This window comes from Natrix helvetica (assembly GCF_964273705.1).
Source record: "Natrix helvetica genome assembly, chromosome: 1".
Classification (NCBI taxonomy): domain Eukaryota; kingdom Metazoa; phylum Chordata; class Lepidosauria; order Squamata; family Natricidae; genus Natrix; species Natrix helvetica.
In genome coordinates this window covers 189,872,334-189,891,569 of record NC_138548.1, presented here as the reverse complement: position 1 = coordinate 189,891,569, position 19,236 = coordinate 189,872,334, and the positions used below count along the sequence as shown (strand labels likewise).

Genomic DNA, 19,236 nt, shown 5'->3' with positions numbered 1-19,236 from the left:
TAGAACTATGTCAGCTCTTTTCCAGTCCATAGTGATGCAAGAACTTTGAAAGATGTTTCAATGGTTCTGAAATCATATCTGTTAGTTCCTTCAAAACTCTGGGACATAGTCCATCAAGACCCGGTGAGGTGAAACCGCTAATCCTAACCCTAACCCTAACTCTTACCTTATTTTTGCACATTTTAATTTGCATTCCTAACCTGTTGTTTACGGTTGTGTTTTTGATAAGTTGAATACTGTTTACTTTCTGCATAAAGACAGATCCAAAGTATAAGTTAAGCAGTTCTGCTTTCTCTTTTTTTATCTAAAAAAAGTTGAAACTTTTAAAATTGTTTTTGATATTTGTTGCAAATCTTACTTCATTCAAAGCTTTAGCTTTCCTAACTTTGCAAGTTCAGGCTATTTATTGGTATTCTGCCTTAGTTATGAGTCCCTCTTTCCATTTTTTTTTTGTATTCTTTTCCCCCCCTCTCAGTTGGTTTGAGTTCTTTGTGGAACCATGGTGGGTTTTTTTTTCTTTTTAAGTGGCATTGAACTGGACTAGGTTTTTGTAATTGTATTTTTCAGATTTTCCCAAGCTTCTTGAGATGTTTTCCCCTCTAGGATTTTTATCCATGGCATCTTTCTTAGGCTCTCTCTGAGTTTATTAAAATCAGCTCTTTTAAAGTTTAAAACACTGGTTTGATTATATTCTGTTGCTTGTGTCTGTTTTATATTGAATTCTAATATGATGTGGTCGGTCTCTCCCCATATGTTCCTACAGCTTCAATCCCCTCTATCACTTCTTCGCTGTTGGTAAGAATAAGGTACAGTATAGCTGTTCCTCTAGTTGCCACCTCTACCTTTGGGATGATGAAGTTGTCAGCTAGGTTGGTCAGGAATCTGTTTGATCTCCCACTGGATGCAGAATTTATCTCCCAGCTGATGTCGGGGTAGTTAGAGTCCACCATTACTACTGTAGTGTATTTCCTATACACATTGGATAACTGAATTTTCTCAATTTCACTCAATTTCACTCTTCAAATATCCTGAAATTGCAAATACCTATAATAATAATGATATATGAGCCATGTTGGTGCAGTGGTTAGAATGCAGTACTGCAAGCTACTTCTGCTGACTGCTGACTGCCTGCAATTGGGCAGTTCAAATCTCACAAGGCTTAAGGTTGACTCAGCCTTCCATCCTTCTGAGGTGGGTAAAATGAGGACCCAAATTTTGGGGGGCAATATAAACAAGACTGACTGCAAACCTCTTAAAGAGGGCTGTAAAAACACTGTAAGGCAGTATATAAGTCTAAGTGCTATTGCTATTGCTATATCCAAACATAAGAACAAATGAGAAAAGCTAATTGACAAAGATAGATCACAACATGAAACTATTTATTTTACAAATTAATAATACTAATTGTCAGTTTGTATTGGTAACCCATACCATCGGTTGTGAAATGGATTTTTAAGTAATATTAGCACAACAGAACTGCACTTTTTGGAATGTTAACACTACAATTGAAGTAAACAATGATAACTGATACATTTTCTTATTCTTGTTTTGAACATTGTTTGGGCACATTTATATGAAAAAATGGTTTATATAATGAAATGAGAAATTAGCCTAATGTCAGGCTTGCCCTGATCTGGTCCCTTAGCAAAGAAAGATCCTCGATTCCATTTTTATTGAAAAGTATACTTTTACTAAAAGCCAAGTGGATTACAGCATAGCAAAGCCAGAACTAAAGATTTGTGTGCCAAATTTTCCCAATTAACTTTCTCTGTTCTGCCCCTTTATCGTCCCTTATTGTCCAATTATATTTGAATAGATTATTTGAGTAGCTGTTTTTCAACAGCGGGCTGGATGGTTAGCCACCGCATTCCATTCTCGTATCTTTGACCTTGAGACAGTGTTTCAGGAAGGCACAATGAGTAGTTACTCTCTGCCCCCACCCGTCTCATCCAGCTCTCTCTTCCCATGTCCATGGCTGACTGGTGGTTAGCAAATGCAAAGCTTAGCGTATGATGGCAGTTTTGACACCTAAAGAAATATAAATTCAGAATGGTGCAGTCAGCTAACAAATAAAAAAGAAACAAAAATGAATGGATAGATTATTTTGTACTTACCATATTTTTTGGAATATAAGACGCATTGGAGTATAAGACGCACCCTAATTTTGGGGGAGTAAAACAGGGAAAAACAGTTTCTGCCTCAGCCTACCAGCATCCATTGGTAGTAATCTGGCTAGGTTCCTTGCAGCAAACAGCAAATGGCCTGGCCAGGTTCAGCAGCCTGATTCAGGAGGAGCAGCTGATTGAAGGATGGAATACCCCCAACCAGCTGTCCACAGACTATCGCCGCCTGTGTGTCTTGCATTTTCTGGCAGTTCCAGGTGGTGGGGATCCTCACTTCCACTCGGATTTTGATAATGAGCAGCACATATTTTTTATCCATTTAAAACAAACCCTATCACCCTACGTGGATTTAACTGGAGTGTGTGGGATGGGATGCGGGATGATTTTCATGGGGGCAGAAGAGGGACTTGGCTGCTCAAAGAAGCTGGCCCAGCGCTGGTGGCGCTTGGGATTACTGAAGCCCTCTTGGAAGGACACCTGCTGCGGGGGCCCAGACCCTTCCCATACAAGGGCATTTATAGTAACAATGCGTTGGTTAACATCGTGTCAGGCCTGCAGCCTATTCCTTTTATGATCTTTGGCCTGCCACACTCTCTATTATTTTACTATGCTGTTTAATTAGTAGGAAATTGGGAGGGGAACTAGTAAAGAGTAGAAAGTGTTGTTGTCAAAATAAAATTCCTTTCTAGACAGCCAAGGTCATATTTTGTTCTCTACACCTCTGAGCCTGACCGGAACAGGATGGGTGCCAGCGTGGCAGTGGAAGATTGGACCATGTGATGGACTTGTGGGTATCAGGGCAAGATCATGAACTTCCAACTGGGTGGCAAATCCCGGGAAGCTTTCAGATTCGGGTTTCCACAGAAGTGCCAACATATATCTCTTAATAAATTGGAACTTTGAGGAAAGCTCTGCCTTGGACTCTGATTTAATTTTGGATGATATTTGGAACACTGACATATCGCCTCCCATAGCCATTTCCTCCTCCCCTTAAATCATCTCTCCTCTGCATGAGCCAAACTTTTGCAGCGTAAAACTGAAACCAGGTGCTCTTGTGAGGTAGCGTGGGAGCTCCTTGGGAGAGGCGAGGACAAGCTTGGTGTTTCCTCTCTCCCAACCCCCTTCCTCTTCCCCCCCCCCTTCCTCCGACCTGCCTGCGATCTTAGCTTGTGGCTCCTTGGCTTATCTTTGCTTTTCTTCCGCCCATCCCATTCCATGAGCTGGAGCGCTGAGGAGGTATGGCAGAAATACATGAAAGCGAGAAGTAAAAAAACAAAACAAATGCGGAGTTTCAGCCAGTAAAGGCTTGGCAGCGGGACTGCCAAGGAACACAAAGGTACAAATCCGAGGGGAAGAAGGTGGCTGTTTTCCTCCTGAAGGGGCTCCTTTTCTCCACTCTTTTCCCTGGGTTCATAAGGAATCTCTCGTCTCCGCAAGCTCTCTAGCTCCCTTTGTTTCTCCCCCTGCTTTCGTGAGGATTATGGCGCCTTTGGGAAGGTGATCATGCTTTGAAAACCTTAGAAGAGGAGGGAGAAAAAGGGCTTTTGGGGCTGCGGTTTTCAGCAAGTTCCAAGCACGGCTTTCTTTCCCAGTTACTCGGAGGCTTTTTTTTTTAATAATAATTTTTATTGGTTTTGTCTTTTCATCACATATTGCAATCTTTATATCAACAGTTTGTACAATGTTACATCGTCGTATCTATATATGTTTTCCTCTCTTTACCATATATTACAATCATTATGTCATCTTATCTATATATTTTTATGATATTTTACATATTTACCTACTTTTATATACAGTTCTATGTTTATTTATGTATATTGTTTTCGGCTTAATTATTTTTATTTTCCAACCATTCATACCACTTATTCCAAATTTCGTAGTATTCCATTCTTCTTTGTCCTTTAATTTTAGGGTTACTTTGTCCATCTCTGCACAATCCAAGGTTTTTTTAATCACTAATTCGTTCGGCGGTATATTATTTTGCTTCCAGCATTGGGCAAAAGCTATTCTAGCTGTGGTTAATATATGTGTTAGTAAATATTTAAATTTTTTGTGTAGTTCCCTTTAATTATTCCTAGTAAGAAGGTTTCGGGTTTATACTTTATTTGTTCCCCCGTAATTTCTTGTGGCCACTTCCAAATTCTTTTCCAATATTTTTGCGATTCCGGGCAGGTCCACCACACGTGATAGAAGGTCCCTTGTTCTTTTTTACATTTCCAACAGGTCGGTTTCAGTGTTGGGTACATTTTTGCCAATCTTGTTTGTGGTAGGTGCCAACGATAAACATTTTGTATATATTTTCTTTCAATATTGCTGATCTCGTTAATTTATAATTTGTATTCCAAATTCTTTCCCAATCCGCTAGATCTATATTATAACCAAAAATTTTGGGCCATGCTATCATACAGCCTTTGACTATTTCTTCTTCTAAATTTATTTCTAGCAAACATGTATACATTTTCGTTATAAATTTGTTTTCTGGGCCAATTAAGATTTTGTCTATTTGTTGCAGTTCTGTATATATTCCATATTCTTTTACATCTTTTTTGTGTCTTGATTGTAATTGGAGGTATGGCTACCAATCTATATTTATATTATTATCTTTTAGTTCTTGATTCGTTTTCAGATTCCCCTGGTTAACTAAAATTTCACTATACCTAACCATTTTTGATAGATCTAGCGTATTGGGGTGTGTCATAGCTTCCATGGTGGAAAGCCATGTCGGTATTTTCATGTAGTGTTTTGCTTTAATTTTGTTCCAGACCTGTATTAATGCTTCTCTGATATAATGTGTATGGAAGTATTTTTGCTTCTTTTTACTCTCTTCCCATAGGAAAAAGTGCCATCCTGTTTGCAGTCATGGCCTTCTATTGCTAATATTCTTCTGTTTTTTAAATTTATCCAGTCTTTGATCCAAATTAGTGCTGCTGCATTATAGTAGAGTTCCCAGTCAGGTAGCCCCATACCACCTCTGCTTCTATCGTCCTGTAATGCTTTCAGTTTTATCCTAGCTTTTTTCCCTTGCCAGATGAATTTTAGTATTATTTTGTTCAGTTCAGTAAAGAATATTTTCTCTAATTTTATGGGGATAGTTTGAAATAGATATAGGACTCTTGGTAGTATGTTCATTTTTATAGTTGCTATTTTCCCTAATAAAGATAGTTGTAATTTCCCCCATGGTTCTAAATCTTTTTTTATTTGTTGCACTAATTTTGTGTAATTATTTTCTTTTATGGTTGAGCACTTTGCAGTTAACCATATTCCTAAATATTTGACTTTCTTTACTACCTGGAGTCCTATTGTATTTTCTAATTCTTTATTCTGTTCTTCCTTCAGATTTTTGGTTATTATTTTGGTCTTTTCTCTATTAATTTTTAATCCTGCCACAACTCCATATTTTCCTAGTTCTTGCATTAACCTGTTTCCTGTTTCTAATGGATCTTCTATAATAAATACTAAGTCATCTGCAAAGGCCTGTATTTTGTATTCTTCATTTTTAATTTTGGTTCCTCTTATTTCCTGGTTTTTCCTAATTCGTATCAGGCGGCTTTCTAGCGTCAGAATAAAAAGCAGAGGTGATAGTGGGCAGCCTTGACTTACTCCTTTCGTTATTTCAAAGGACTCTGTATTTTCCCCATTCAATAGTATGTTTGCCTTTTGGGTGGAGTATATTGTTTCTATTAATTTTTCAAATTTATTTCCTAGATTCATATTTTTAATTTGTTGTTTCATATATTGCCAATTTAAATTATCGAATGCCTTCTGTGCATCCAGGAATACAAGTGCCACTTGTTTCTCTGGATGCACCTCATAATACTCCAAGATATTAGCTATTATTCTGGTATTATTTCTGATTTGTCTTGTTGGGAGAAATCCATTTTGATCTGGATGTATGTAGTTATTTAGTAGTCTTTTTAGTCTCTCCGCTATTATTGTTGCAAATATTTTATAGTCAGCATTCAGCAATGAGATTGGCCTGTAATTTTGAATTCGTTTTTGGTCTGTACCTTCTTTAAATATTAACGTGATGTATGCTTCCCTCCATGAGTTCGGTATTTTTGCTTTCGTCAATGTTTCGTTATACATCTCCAGCATTAGGGGTTCTATTGATTCATTCAGATCGTCTCTTATTTTGTACCATTCTGCTGGGAATCCATCTGGGCCTGGTGTTTTATTATTTTTCTGTTTTTGAATTGCCTGTTTCAGTTCAATTTTTGTTATTTGTTTTGTTAACATTTCTTTCATTCTCTTCCGGTATTACTGGGGTTTCTTCTCTGTTTAGATATTCTTGCATTTGTTTGTCATCTATTTGTTCCCCCTTATATAACTTCTCAAAATATTTATGTACGATCTTTTTCTTTCCTTCCATTGTGTGTTGCAATTCACCCGTTTCCTCTTGGAGTTGATATATTAATCTTTTTTCTCTTTCTTTTCTCAATCTATAAGCTAACCACCTCCCTGGTTTATTTGCTTGCTCAAAAAAATTTTGCTTCCTAAATTTTACATTTTTTACTATTTCTTCCTGGACTAGCATGTTTAATTTGTGTTTCGCTAGCATCCAATCCTTTCTAATTTTGTCACTTTGTGGTTTATTTTGGAGTTCTTTTTCTAGGTTCTCAATTTCCCTCTCTAATACTTTCTGTTGTGCCCATTTTTCTTTATTTCTTTTTGCTGTATAAACTATAATAATTCCTCGTGAATAGGCTTTCATAGTGTCCCATAGGTTTTGTATTGATGTCTGTTCTTTTGTATTTTCTTTAACAAATAGTTCCAACTCACTCTTACATTTTTGGATAAATTCTTTTTCTTTTAATATTTGCAGATTTAATGTCCATCTTCGTCTAATTTTTTCCCCCTTTCCAGATTATTTTGATGGGATTATGGTCTGCCCAGGTGTTTGGTAGTATTTCAATTTTATATACTTCTGCCCCAATTTCTCCATTCATCCATGCCATGTCGATCCGTGACCAAGATTGATGTGGGTTTGAGTAAAAGGTAAATTGTTTTTTATTTGGTTCCATTTTTCTCCAGATGTCTATTAAATTTAGCTCTTCCATCATCTCCAAGCATGTTGTTGGTAATACTTTTTTTTTGCTTTTAGTTTTTTTGTCAATTACATAATCTTTTTTGCTATCTACTATGGCATTATAGTCTCCTATTATACAGATGTTTTTCCTTCCGATTTCTCTAATTTTTTCATGTAATTTTTAATAGAAATTTTTCTGGTCTTCGTTTGGGGCATAAATTGCTACCAGCAATATTGATTTTTGGTTTATCCATATTTCTAATATTAATATTCTTCCCCTTGGGTCTGCATAAATTAAACTTGTCTTTATTCTCTCTTTAAATTGCTAATCCTTTTCTTTTTTCTTCTGCCGATGCTGTATATAATTTTCCCAATTTCGGACATTCTAAGTATTTTATATCTTGTTGTTTGATATGTGTTTCCTGTAGACATATTATGTCTGCTTTTTGTTTTGTTAATTTTGCCCAGATGTGTTTTCTTTTTGTTGGTGAATTTAAACCATTGACATTTACAGATAGTAGTTGGATTTCTTCTTCCATTTTCTTAAATCTCTACTTGTCCTTATCTTTATTTGCCTCTAGTTTCTTTTTGACTTCTTGTTTTTGCTCTTACTTCCTCTTCTTTCTGCTGTTCTTCCTCTTCTCTGCTACGTCCTCCCTGTCTTCCCTCCATTGCCTTTTGATGTCTTTCCTCCTTTCTTCTATATTCTATCTCCTCTTCTGTATTTTGTTTCTCTTCCAGATACATTAATTGCTCGTATAATTCCTGTGCTTTTTCAAGGTTGTCAATTTTGATTCTCTTCTCCTGCCATGTTACCAACATCCCTTCTGGTATTAACCATCTGAATAGTATCTCCCGCTTAATTAATGCGTCGCCAAGAATTGGTAGTCTCTTCTCTGTTCCCTCACTCTTCGTGGAATTTGTTTTAGTATTTCCTTTCCCTTGTACATTATCGGTTCGTCCCTTGTTATTTTATATAGTATGTCTCTTACTTTTTTCCTCGCGAACCTGATGTGCACTTCTCTTGGGTAGTCGATGTTTCCTCACATAATTGGTGGTAACTCTATAGATGTCATCCAATTCATTTATGATCTCTTGCTTATCTCTGTTTAAAGTTTCTGCAATTAAGCCGGACATTATCATAGTTAGGTCTTCATCTTTTGCCTCTGTCACATTCTGAAAGCGGAGGTAGAAAGCTGCACGGTCCATCTCCATGTGAATAAGCGATTCTTCTAGATTTTTATTTGATGCTTTCATTTGTTGTTCAACCTGGTTTATTTTTATTTCTGTCTGTTCTGTTCTTTTTTCTACTTCTTTTATTGATTGTTCATTCTTTCTCAGAGCTTGTTGTATGGTTTCCATTTTATCATCTAATTTCTGTATGTCTTTCTTGACTTCGCTTTTAATTTCACACATTTCTGCTTTCATTTCATTCATATCTATTTTCATTTCATCGTGGTTTTTTGTTGCTGTTTCTTGGAGTTTTAACATAGTTTCTTGAATGGTTTGCAGCACTGTCTGTATATTTTCAGTATTCGACCCCACATTTGTTTTTTCTGTTTCATTCATTTCTTCTGTTGATCCTTTGGGCGTTGGGGGCGGCGGCGATCCCCTTGTTGTTGGATTTATTGCAGGGTTAATGTTCGTCTTTTTTCCAGTTCTTAGTCCTGTTGATGTTATATTTGCCATTTCTCTTGCAGTTTTATGTTGTTCTGAAAGTATCTTGTATATATTGTCCCAAATTGGCATTCAATCTTTCCCACCCCTTTTTTTCTTGTATTAGTATATCCACAGTAATCTTAATATACTATATAAGTTTTAAATAATACAGTATAATAATAATAATATATATAGATTATACAATAATATCTAGAGGTGTTAGCAGAAGGGGTTATATAGGCAAGGGGGGAGAACAGGGGGGGGGTCTCAATATTTGTTCATATTAACATCCACAATGCTATATTTTAAGTACTTAAATGCTTAGATTGTTCCTTAATAATATTAAATTTTAACTTATTTAAATGATTGTAGCATAGGTACAATATACAATATATAAGTATATATATCTAGTAACTGCCACCGGGTTTCAAACTTACTTATTTATCGTTATAACAATGTAGCAATAGATATAGATATAAATAGCTATTTGTCTTAAATACTGATTAATTTAAATATTTGGTTATAAAGATTATAACAATTGTATATAGTTGTGTATTGTTAATATAGACAGTTCATTCACCGCTTTTTCCTCTGTGTTTCTTTAAGTTCAGAGCTTCTTTAAGTTCTTTTCAAATCCTTTCTTTCCACTTTGCTCAATTATCTGGGCTCTTCTAAGTTGTTACAATGTTGCTATTTCGTCAGCTTTCTCTTCCGCCTTGATACTTTGTTGGTCTATAATTAATGGCCGTCCGCTGCTGTTTCCCGGTATAGCGCAATCTTTCAATGTCTCCTTCTGTCTCCTTTCTCTTGCTACCCGAGTCCACAGGAACCCCAGCCAGATTGTATTTTTTTTTCCCCTCATTTCTTCGGGCTCGTTTTAGATTTTAAAGTTGTCGCTCTCACCTCTTCCAGTGGCCTTTTTAGTGGGAGTTTCTCGCCAGATCTCTGGAGTCTCCCTGTTTGCCCGTTCTCCTCTATAGTCTGCGGTATGTCTTTCCCAGCCTGTAGCTCTCTGCTGTTTTCACTTGTATCAGGCGTTGCAACAATGTAGCAAAAGTTGATTCAATTCTCCTCCTTCCTTCTTCTATTTGGTGGTTTGCTGAGGCTTCAGGTCCACCATTCAGTGAAGCAAGCGGCGAACGCTTACACGCTGGGTTAAAAAGGGTATCCCCAGTCGTAACGGGCGATCGCCTTCCACCTCGTTCGTTCTGGGGTGTCCCTACTTCTCCGCTTCACCCTTCAAGCTCAGCGTATCCCCTGGGGGATCCTCCAAACGTGTACATCGGGGTTCGAAAAGCAGAGCCCTGCTTTCTTCCCCGCACTTGCCTCAACGTCACCACTGGAAGTGACTCGGAGGCTTTTGTATATGCCACCCTCCTCCTCCTCCTGCAAATGAGAGGTGCCTCAGAGATGCTAGATTTCTCAGGACACTAGATTGGGAAGTTAAAAACCTGGAATGAGATACAATCAAGCTTGATTCAAAGGCTTTGGGTTTAGATCACTGCACTGCCACCCAAAAATGCTGTTACAGTGATCTCTGCAGAGACAACTTCACCTGCCCTTTCTCGGGCAGTTCCAGGCAGCAGAGATCGTGATAACAGCATTTTTGGGTGGCAGCGAAGCGATCTCAGGAGCTTGATTGTATCCCATTCCAGGTTTTTAACTTCCCAAACTAGCGTCCTGAGAAAAGCCATTTTTGCAATCAGGGAGGAAAAAGAGCATTTCAGGTGACAGGCAGTTCCAAGCTGCAGCGATCGCAGAGCAGCCTGGAACCGCCCGCTGCCTGAAACGCTCTTTTTCGTCCCCAATCGCAAAAACAGGGCATGCATTCCTCCTGGCTAGATCTTTCTCCCAGGTCAGGAGCCAAGCCAGCAAGCCAGCAATTGGCCGGCTGCCTCTGATCTGTCTGCCCTGTATCCATGCCTGGCTCCTGCACCCTCACCCGACCCTGCTGCCCTCTCGCTTTTCTTCCTGCCTCCCCCGGCTGACAGGAGAAAAGAGAAGGCGAGTCTGCAGAGGAGGAGGGTGCGCGGCTCTGCAGTATGCACTGGGGAACTGGGAAGGAAAGCATTTTGAGGTGGCAGTGTGTGCTGGAACCGTCTGCCACCTGAAACTTTTTTGGCCTCCGCACAGGCCTTTTTTGGAATCGGGTAGGGGATTGTGATGCTGCCGCCCAGAAATGTTTTCGTTGAAAAGACTTTGAACGCAATTCCCCGGGAATTCTTTGGGAATCAGGCTCCCTGTGGAAGTGAGGATCCCCTTCCCCAGCCTGGAACCACCTGAAAATGTGACGCACAGAGTGGGTGGGTAGAGCTACATTCGGAGTATAAGACCCAGATTTTCACTCTCTTTTTTTGGGGGGGGAAGGTGCGTCTTATGCGCCGAAAAATATGGTACTTTTATTTTCCTTTTTAGTTCCTCTTGTAGGAGAATACAATATTTCTCAATGGATAAATTAATACAAACCTTTCCCCTTGAGGGAAGAGATAGGCATTAACTCTCTAATAAAATCTCTAGAAGTACTTTCTACAGGGACAAATAAATGCACAGTGCTGCCCAAAAGACAACAAAAAAGAGCTTTCCTATACTTCCAGGAAAAAAGCAATCCAAAGTTGCAGCACTATTTGCATTATTCCAAACCAATACAAAATCAGTACTGACCTGTTGGAGACCTCTCTAGAAGGTTGGCACACAAAATTGATGACTCAAGTGTTGTTGGGTTCTCTGTAGCATCAAACCACTCGTCGCTGATTTCTTCTGTATTTAAAGAACCTTACAATAATAATTAAAAATAAACAATGGAATATACCAGCATAGATTGCAAAGCATACCAGCATAGATTACAAAGAAATCTTTGTCATTCTTACTGCTCCCATGCAACCTCTTTCTGGGTGTTGATCCTAACTGAATAGGTGAGGAATTGGTAAGAGAACACCTAGCTTATCTGAATGAGTTCATGTATCCTGGATTGGGCATTGGTCCTTACCTAATACGCTCATTTTCTGGTAGAGACAGCAGCCAGACTGGGGTATGCTCTGTCCATTAACCAATCAGACTGAGTCTACACATTTTTGATGTCATCGGGCCCTTGTGGCTCCTCCCCAGTTTCAGATGAAGGAAAACTGTAGACTCAAGTGAGAATTGTGAGCAAAAAGTGAAAGTCCATAGTCACTGTATCTCGCTCTCTCTCCTCCGCACCAGGAATCCCCTCGCGTGACCCATACCCGGGGGGGGGGGGGGGGGGCTGGCATCAGGTAAGGACCAACGCCCATTTTCCTGTTATCGTAGAGACAGCAGCCAGACTGGGACGTACTAAAGACTAGGCTGTCCAGTAGGGTGGGGAATTGTAAAAAATGTCCGTTAAGGCACAAGCACTTGTTGCAGCACCCTGCGCCCAAAGGCCGCATCAGCCGATGCATACTTGTCCAACTTGTAATGACGTATGAAGATTGTGGGAGATGCTCAGGTGGCTGCCCGGCAAACTTCTTCCAAGGTGGCTTGAGTGGACCAAGCTGCAGATGTCGCTGCGTATAGAGTGAGCTGTAATGTTTGCAGAGACCTGTATGGATTGAAGTTCATAAGACAGTTTAATACAGGCTCTTATCCAGCGCCCCACACTAGACGATGAAGACTTGGTACCCAAGGAGGCCTGGCAAAAGGAGATGAAGAGAGCTTCTGAGTGGCGGAACGAGGAGGTGCGGTCGATGTAGATCTTGAGGGCATGACATATGTCAAGAGTGTGCCACTTGTGCTCCCTCTGGTGATGGGGAGACGGACAAAAATCAGGTAAGGTCAACTCCTGACCTCGGTGGAAAGAGCTATTGACCTTCGGTATGAATGTCAGGTCCAGTCTTAAGACAACTCGGCCTGGATGGAACATGCACAAGTCATGCCTGACTGAAAGAGCAGCCAAATCAGAAGTACATCTGGCTGAGGTTACAGCCACCAAAAACAGCGTTTTGAAGGTAACAGTTTCAAAGAAGTGGATCTCAAAGGTTCAAAAGGCGCAGAAGTCAAAGCCTCTAGGACACGAGGTAAGTCCCAAGTCGGATATCTATGTATGGCAGGGGGACGCAGGTTGGACGCTCCACGGAGAAGTCTCCGGATCAAGGGGTGAGAAGGTAGATGTTCGGATGCCAGGCCATCCAGAACAGAGACCAGAGACCACCAGTCGGCGTACCTGTTAGGGATAAGTCCCTGATCAAGCGCCCTCTGCAGGAAGTCCAATATCTACCTAAGTGGGTCAACAGTCTGGTTGGAACACCACAGAGCAAAAGTATGTGAGGGCAAGATCTCTTTCTTCCTGAACCGGAGACCTGGACAACAAGAGGATGTTGTCCAGATAACAGAGAATCGGAACTGGGGATGACCTGAGGTGGGCAGCCAGTGCTGCCAGTGCTGCCAGTGCTGCCAGTGCTGCCAGTACTTTTGTGAATACCCTGGGGACAGAGGATAGACCGAACGGAAGAGCTCGATACTGAAAGTACCTCCCACCATAGGAGAAGCAAAGATATTTTCAGTGGTCTATGAAGATGGGGATGTGAAGGTAAGCTTTGGTCAAGTCTACTGACGTGAGGAAGTCGCCTTTCCTGACCGCCTGGAGGATGGTGTGCAGAGAATGTATTTTGAACTGCCGATAGACAATGTGGCGGTTCAATGTTTTTAGATCTAAAATTGCTCTCCATCCCCTGGAATTCTTTGGTACCAGAAACAGGCAGGAATAAAAACCCTGCCTTTCCTGATGGGGAGGAACCGGTTGGATGGCCCGGATCTCCAACAGGTGCTGAATGGCCTGTTCCTTCAGTGCCCTCTTGCGAGGACACCAAGAGACAGGGCATGGCACGAAGTGTTCCTGGGGGATGGAGAGGAATTCTAGCATGAGACCAAATTTGACAGTTTTGAGTACCCAATTGTCTGTTGTGGTCTCCTCCCAGCGGTGGGTAAAGAATGCCAGGTGGCCTCCGATCGGAAGAGAGTTCAGATAGTCATTTCCTACGTGAAAAATGGTGGTTGCCTCCTCCACAGTAAGATTTCTTGGAGGAGAAATGCTGTGTGTTTCTATTGGAACTGTCCTGGTGAGATCCCTGTCTGGGAGTATAGGATTGGCATTGTGGATGGGGGAAGGAAGATCCCCCGTCTGCCGGTCGAAAGGGCGACCTCCTATAGAAGGGAGCGGGCCGACTGTCCTGTCTCTTGTAGATGGATGAAAGGACCTTGCGCTTGTCTTTAGATTCCGTGAGGTACGGGTCTAAGGAATTACCAAATAATTGGGTGCCACTGAATGGGGAGGCTTCTAGGCGCCACTTGGTACGGACATCCGCCTGCCATGGCTTGAGCCAAAGCAGACGCCTGGCCGTAACCGAAGAGGCCATGGCTTTAGAAGCAAATCTAGCAGCATTAAGGGAAGAATCAGCCGCAAATTCAACCGCTGCCCTGATCTTGTTGAGATCCCTATGTGATCTACTGTGATTAAGTAGTGATGCACTCCTGAAGCTGTTCAATCCAAACCAGGGCCGCTCTGGAGAAAAAGGAAGTAGCCATAGAGGCCCTAACAGCCCAGGCCCCAGCCTGATAGTTTTTGACTAAGGTTTGATCTGACCTTTTCTCCTCAGGCTTGAGAACCTCCTCAGGGGCTCCAGAGACCACAGTAGGTGAAGACAGGGCTGCAACCGGTGCGTCCACTGGGGGAGTCTCAAAGAACTTGGTGAGGTCTGGTGCAATGTTCTAGAGATGTTTGTCAAGGTTGGTCGGCTGTGGGCCCGTGCCTGGAGACTCCCACTCCTTCTGGATGACGTTCAGGAATATCTTGGGAACAGGGATCACCTCTTTTTCCACCGTGGGTTCGGTGAATGGGGTACTGGGACTCAGTTGAAGCCGGTTCTGCCGGTTTATCCTGTGAAGTAGAAGCTGAAGCAGAAGATGGTAAGTTAGCAACTTCAATGGCCTTAAGTAGAAGGGACTTGAAACAATCAGTTTTGAATAATCCGGTAAAGGCAGGGGTATCTGGGGTGACCACCTCGTCATCAGACAGATCTGAGTCCCGCAGGTTATCTTGCTCCCTGCCAGTTGAGGCCTGAGAAGTAGAGGCAGAGGGATCAGGTTGCTGAGCCGCAGCAGAAGATTTATGTTTATGGCCATGTGATGGAGCAGGTTGGGGTTGCTGTTGTAGGCCTGCAGCCATGACCTGTTTAATGGTTTCAGCAATGATGGTTGCCATATCAGCAGGAGAGGTATACATGGTGTGGGGGCCCCCACAGCCATGTGTAACCGGGAGGGAAGCCTGTTCAAAGGTGCGCTCCCTATTGAGAGGGACATCAAAGAAATTGCCTCTGTTGTAGGTTCCATCGAAGACGAGGACTCCAAAGAAGACAATTCCCCTTCTGAATAGGCGGGGAGGTGGGGGCAGGGCCCATGGGAAGCAAGACAGGTGGAGCTGGGGACACCACTTGGTGATCCTCGGAGGGAGGGCTGGGCAGTTATACTATGTTGTTGTTTTTGCGCCCTCTGAAATTCTTTCTCAAGGGCCTTCTGCCTGCGCTCTTCTGCTCTGGTAGTCACTTTAGAGACCTTGGGGTTTACTCCTGAGGAAGGGGCCTCTTTGGCTTGCCTCTTCCTGCTGCTCTTTGCCCCTGATGCCCTGCCGCCTCTAGTCCTGCATTCGTATCCATAGCTGGATCAGCCATTTTCCCAAACATAAATCAACACCCCAATAAGATAGGGTACGGTCTCACCCGTTTGCTGGCCAGGCGCTCCTGATCCGGTCGACCCGGGGTGATCCCACATTGCTGAGCACTCCAAATGGCTGCTGTAGAGTTCGCGCCTTTTTTAAAGAGTCCCAAAATGGCCAACTTTTTTTCTCTGAGGCTTTTCCGAGCTTCAAAATGGCCACCGCTATCTTCGCAGGCTTTTCCGATACTAAGTGTGGCCAGGCAATCTTCAGAATGGTCACCGGACTCGCTTGGAACCGCTGCGCATGAAACGGCCAGTCGTGTTTCCCTCCGAGTGCCCAGAATCAAGGAGCGCCGTGGGGAAACAGCTGTGGAGCCGTAGCTCATGAGCTGGCCGATCTGATTGCAAGGCAGGCTTCCTGAGCGAACTCGTGGCCGCAGGCAATCAGACGGCTGAGGAGAGGCAGCCAGTTTCGAATTTCCCTCCAATTTATAGAATAAAGGATTATTTAAGGAACCAATTTAGAGGAACAGCAAAGTTTTTGGAAAAATTCACCAATTAAAGATATAATTAAATAATTTGGAAGAAAGATCAATTCTCACAGCCAGTCCAGGTTGGACTGAGTCTGAAACTGGGGAGGAGCCACAAGGCCCTGATGACATCATAAGTGTAGACTCAGTCCGATTGGTTAATGGACAGAGCATACCCCAGTCTGGCTTCTGTCTCTATGATAACAGGAAAATGGATGGTTTATACCCCAAGGTACTGAAGAAGTGGCAGATGTGATCTCAGAACTACTGAATGAAATCTCTGAGAGTTCCATGTAGCAAAGGGAAACTGCCAAAGGACTGGAAAAAAGCTTATGTGCTTCCAATCTTCAAAAGGGGGGGGGGGGATGGATCCAGAAAACTACAGACCAGCAGCTTGACATCGATACCTGGGAAAATTCTGTAAAACGTAATCAAGTAGCAGATTTATAAGCATCTACAAATGATCAAAGTGATTAACAGAAGCAAGCATGGGTTTGTTAAGAACCGGCAATGCAAAACAAACTTAATTGCGTTCTTTGATAAAATGACTAGGATCAAGGAAATGCCGTGGATATAGATTTTAGTCCCCTTCATGGATTACTGCCTTGTCGTGGCGAAGGGACTTGTGTAGCTCAATTAAGCTATGAGCTCTGCTGTACAGGGCCACCCAAAATGGACAGGTCATAGCGGAGAGCTCTGACAAAACGTGATCGACTGGAGAAGGAAATGGCAACCCACTCCAGTATCTTTGCCATGAAAACCCCATGGATAGTATCAAAAGGCAAAAAGAATTGAAGAACTATGGACGGAGGTTTGCAACATTGTACAAGAAGTAGCAAATAAAATCATCCCAAAGAAAAAGAAATGCAAGAATGCAAAATGGCTGTCTGAGGAAGCTTGGCAAATAGTTGAGTAAAGAAAGGAAGCAAAAGACAAGGGAGAAAGATTGCAGAATTCCAGAAGATTGTTGAATACAGAATAGAATTCAATTGCATGCAATTGAATTATGCAATTGAATGCAGAATTCCAGAGAATAGCTAGAAGAAATCAGAATGCCTTCTTAAATGAACAGTGAAAAGTAATAGAAGAAAACAATAGAATAGGGAGGACCAGAGATCTCTTCAAGAAAATTAGAGATATTTCATGCAAAGATGGGCATGATAAAGGACAAAATGGCAGGGACCTAACAGAGGCAGAAGAGATGGCAAAATTACACAGAAGAACTATACAAGAACGAGCTTAACGTCCCTGATAATCACAATGGGGCGGTCACTGACCTAGAGCTAGACATCCTAGAATGTGGAGTCAAATCAGCCTTAGGAAATCTGAACAACAAAGATAGTGGAAGTGACAGTATTTCAGCTGAGCTATTCAAAATCTTAAAAGAGGATGCAGTAAAAGTGTTACATTCAATTTGCCAGTTTACATTCCAAGAAAGGCAATGCCAAAGAATGCTCAAACTATTGCACCATTGCACCCTGCCTATTTAATTTGTATGCAAAGCACATCATGGGAAAGGCTAGAGAAATCAAAAGTGGGAATTAAAATTGCCGGGAGAAATATCAACAGCCTCAGATATGCAGATGATACTAATAGCAGAAAGTGAAGAGAAAATAAAGAGCCTCTTGATGCAAGTGAAGGAGGAGAGTGGAAACATTGGCTCGAAACTCAACATTAAGAAAACTAAGATCATGGCATCTGGCCCTCTCAATTACTGGAAGATAGATGGGGAAGAAATGGAGGTAGTGACAGATTTTATTTTCCTGGGGTCCAAGATCACCGCAGATGGGGATTGCAGCCAAGAAATTAAAAGACGCTTGCTTCTGGGGAGGAAAGCTATGGCAAATCTAGACAGCATACTAAAAAGCAGAGACATCACCCCGCCAACAAAAGTGTGTATAGTCAAGGCTGTGGCTTTCCCAGTTGCAATGTATGGCTGTGAAAGTTGGAGGCTGAGTGCCAAAGAATTTTTGTTATATATATAAATTTTTATTTTTATTTTTAAACAAACATAAAACAAACAGACATAGACACACGCAATGCATAAAAATCATCCTCCAGTTACATACAGTATGTCGGTTGGTTACAAAGCTTTATGCTTTCTCACAATAGTGCCCACTTCCAATTTACACAAATTCTCATATCATCAATCCAATATACATACATACATACATACATACATACATACATAAACAATTATTATGATTATTAAACATTCATTTGACTATAACTGTTATTACATCTTTTTATATAAAATATTCTAAATTTAACGTAAATCTATATTATGGCATTTCATTACATCCAATATCATCCAATAATATTACATCTTTACATATTCTATATAAAATGTGTTATATTTCATAATAAGGCTTTTAAACATTCTCTCAAAGTCCTCATTTACAATTTGTATAAAGTTTCATATTATCAATCTGGTGTATATATATGCATTATTATCATTGTTACTCATTTATTTGACTATAACTATTATCACTCCATTATACTCTAATACTACCCTAGTACATAATACTCTAAATTTAACTAAATTTAACTAAATTTTTATTATGACCTTTCATTACATCATCCTGCGTCCTTCCAGTAGTAGTAGGTCTGAGATAGAGTTCCAATTGTCGATCTCCCCTTTCCATATTCCACTCTTGCCATTTCCAACCACACTCAGTTTATTGTCAATATCAACAATTTTTTTATCTCTTTGTTCAGCTTTTTCTTCAATTTTTAGAACTCTGTCCTCAACTTTCATCGTTTGATAAGTATCCTCAATTTTTCCATCTATTTTTCCTGTTCTGTGTTCTATATTCTTCATTCTCTTCTCAATATTTTCTGTTGTTACTAGTATTTTTTGAATATCTAGAATAATCATTTGCAATATTAATGTTTCTTTTTCATGTTGCGCTATTCTTCCAACTTATAAACACTGCCACTATAACATCCAAGACTTTTGTTAAATTTCAACCAAGTTCATTATAATCTTTCAAGTCAAGGCTTTCTGTTCACTTCAGTCCAGCTACTGATAGTACTCCAGAAGAGCACCTGTATAAACAACCAGTGCTCTTCCCATTATCACTTTCAATAAACAAACTGAGATGTAAGTCAAATGTTCAAAGAGAAAAATAATGTTTCCAAGCCTCCAGCCTCTAAGTGGCAGGGTTATTTCTTTTTCCTCAGCTTTTACATCCCTCTTTGTATTCCGAATTTAAGGAGAAAAGTT

General features: G+C 40.9%; 1 protein-coding gene across 7 annotated transcripts in view; it reads right to left on the bottom strand.

Annotated features, from left to right (window-relative positions):
- The window catches only part of RBM44 (RNA binding motif protein 44), a 164,570-nt gene that overhangs the window by 128,801 nt on the left and 16,533 nt on the right, over window positions 1-19,236 (bottom strand). For all 7 annotated transcript variants that reach the window (XM_081967047.1, XM_081967046.1, XM_081967048.1 and 4 more), the window contains one exon: window positions 11,473-11,583. In XM_081967047.1, the coding sequence (XP_081823173.1) occupies window positions 11,473-11,583 (111 nt within the window). The remainder of the gene's footprint in view (window positions 1-11,472; window positions 11,584-19,236) is intronic.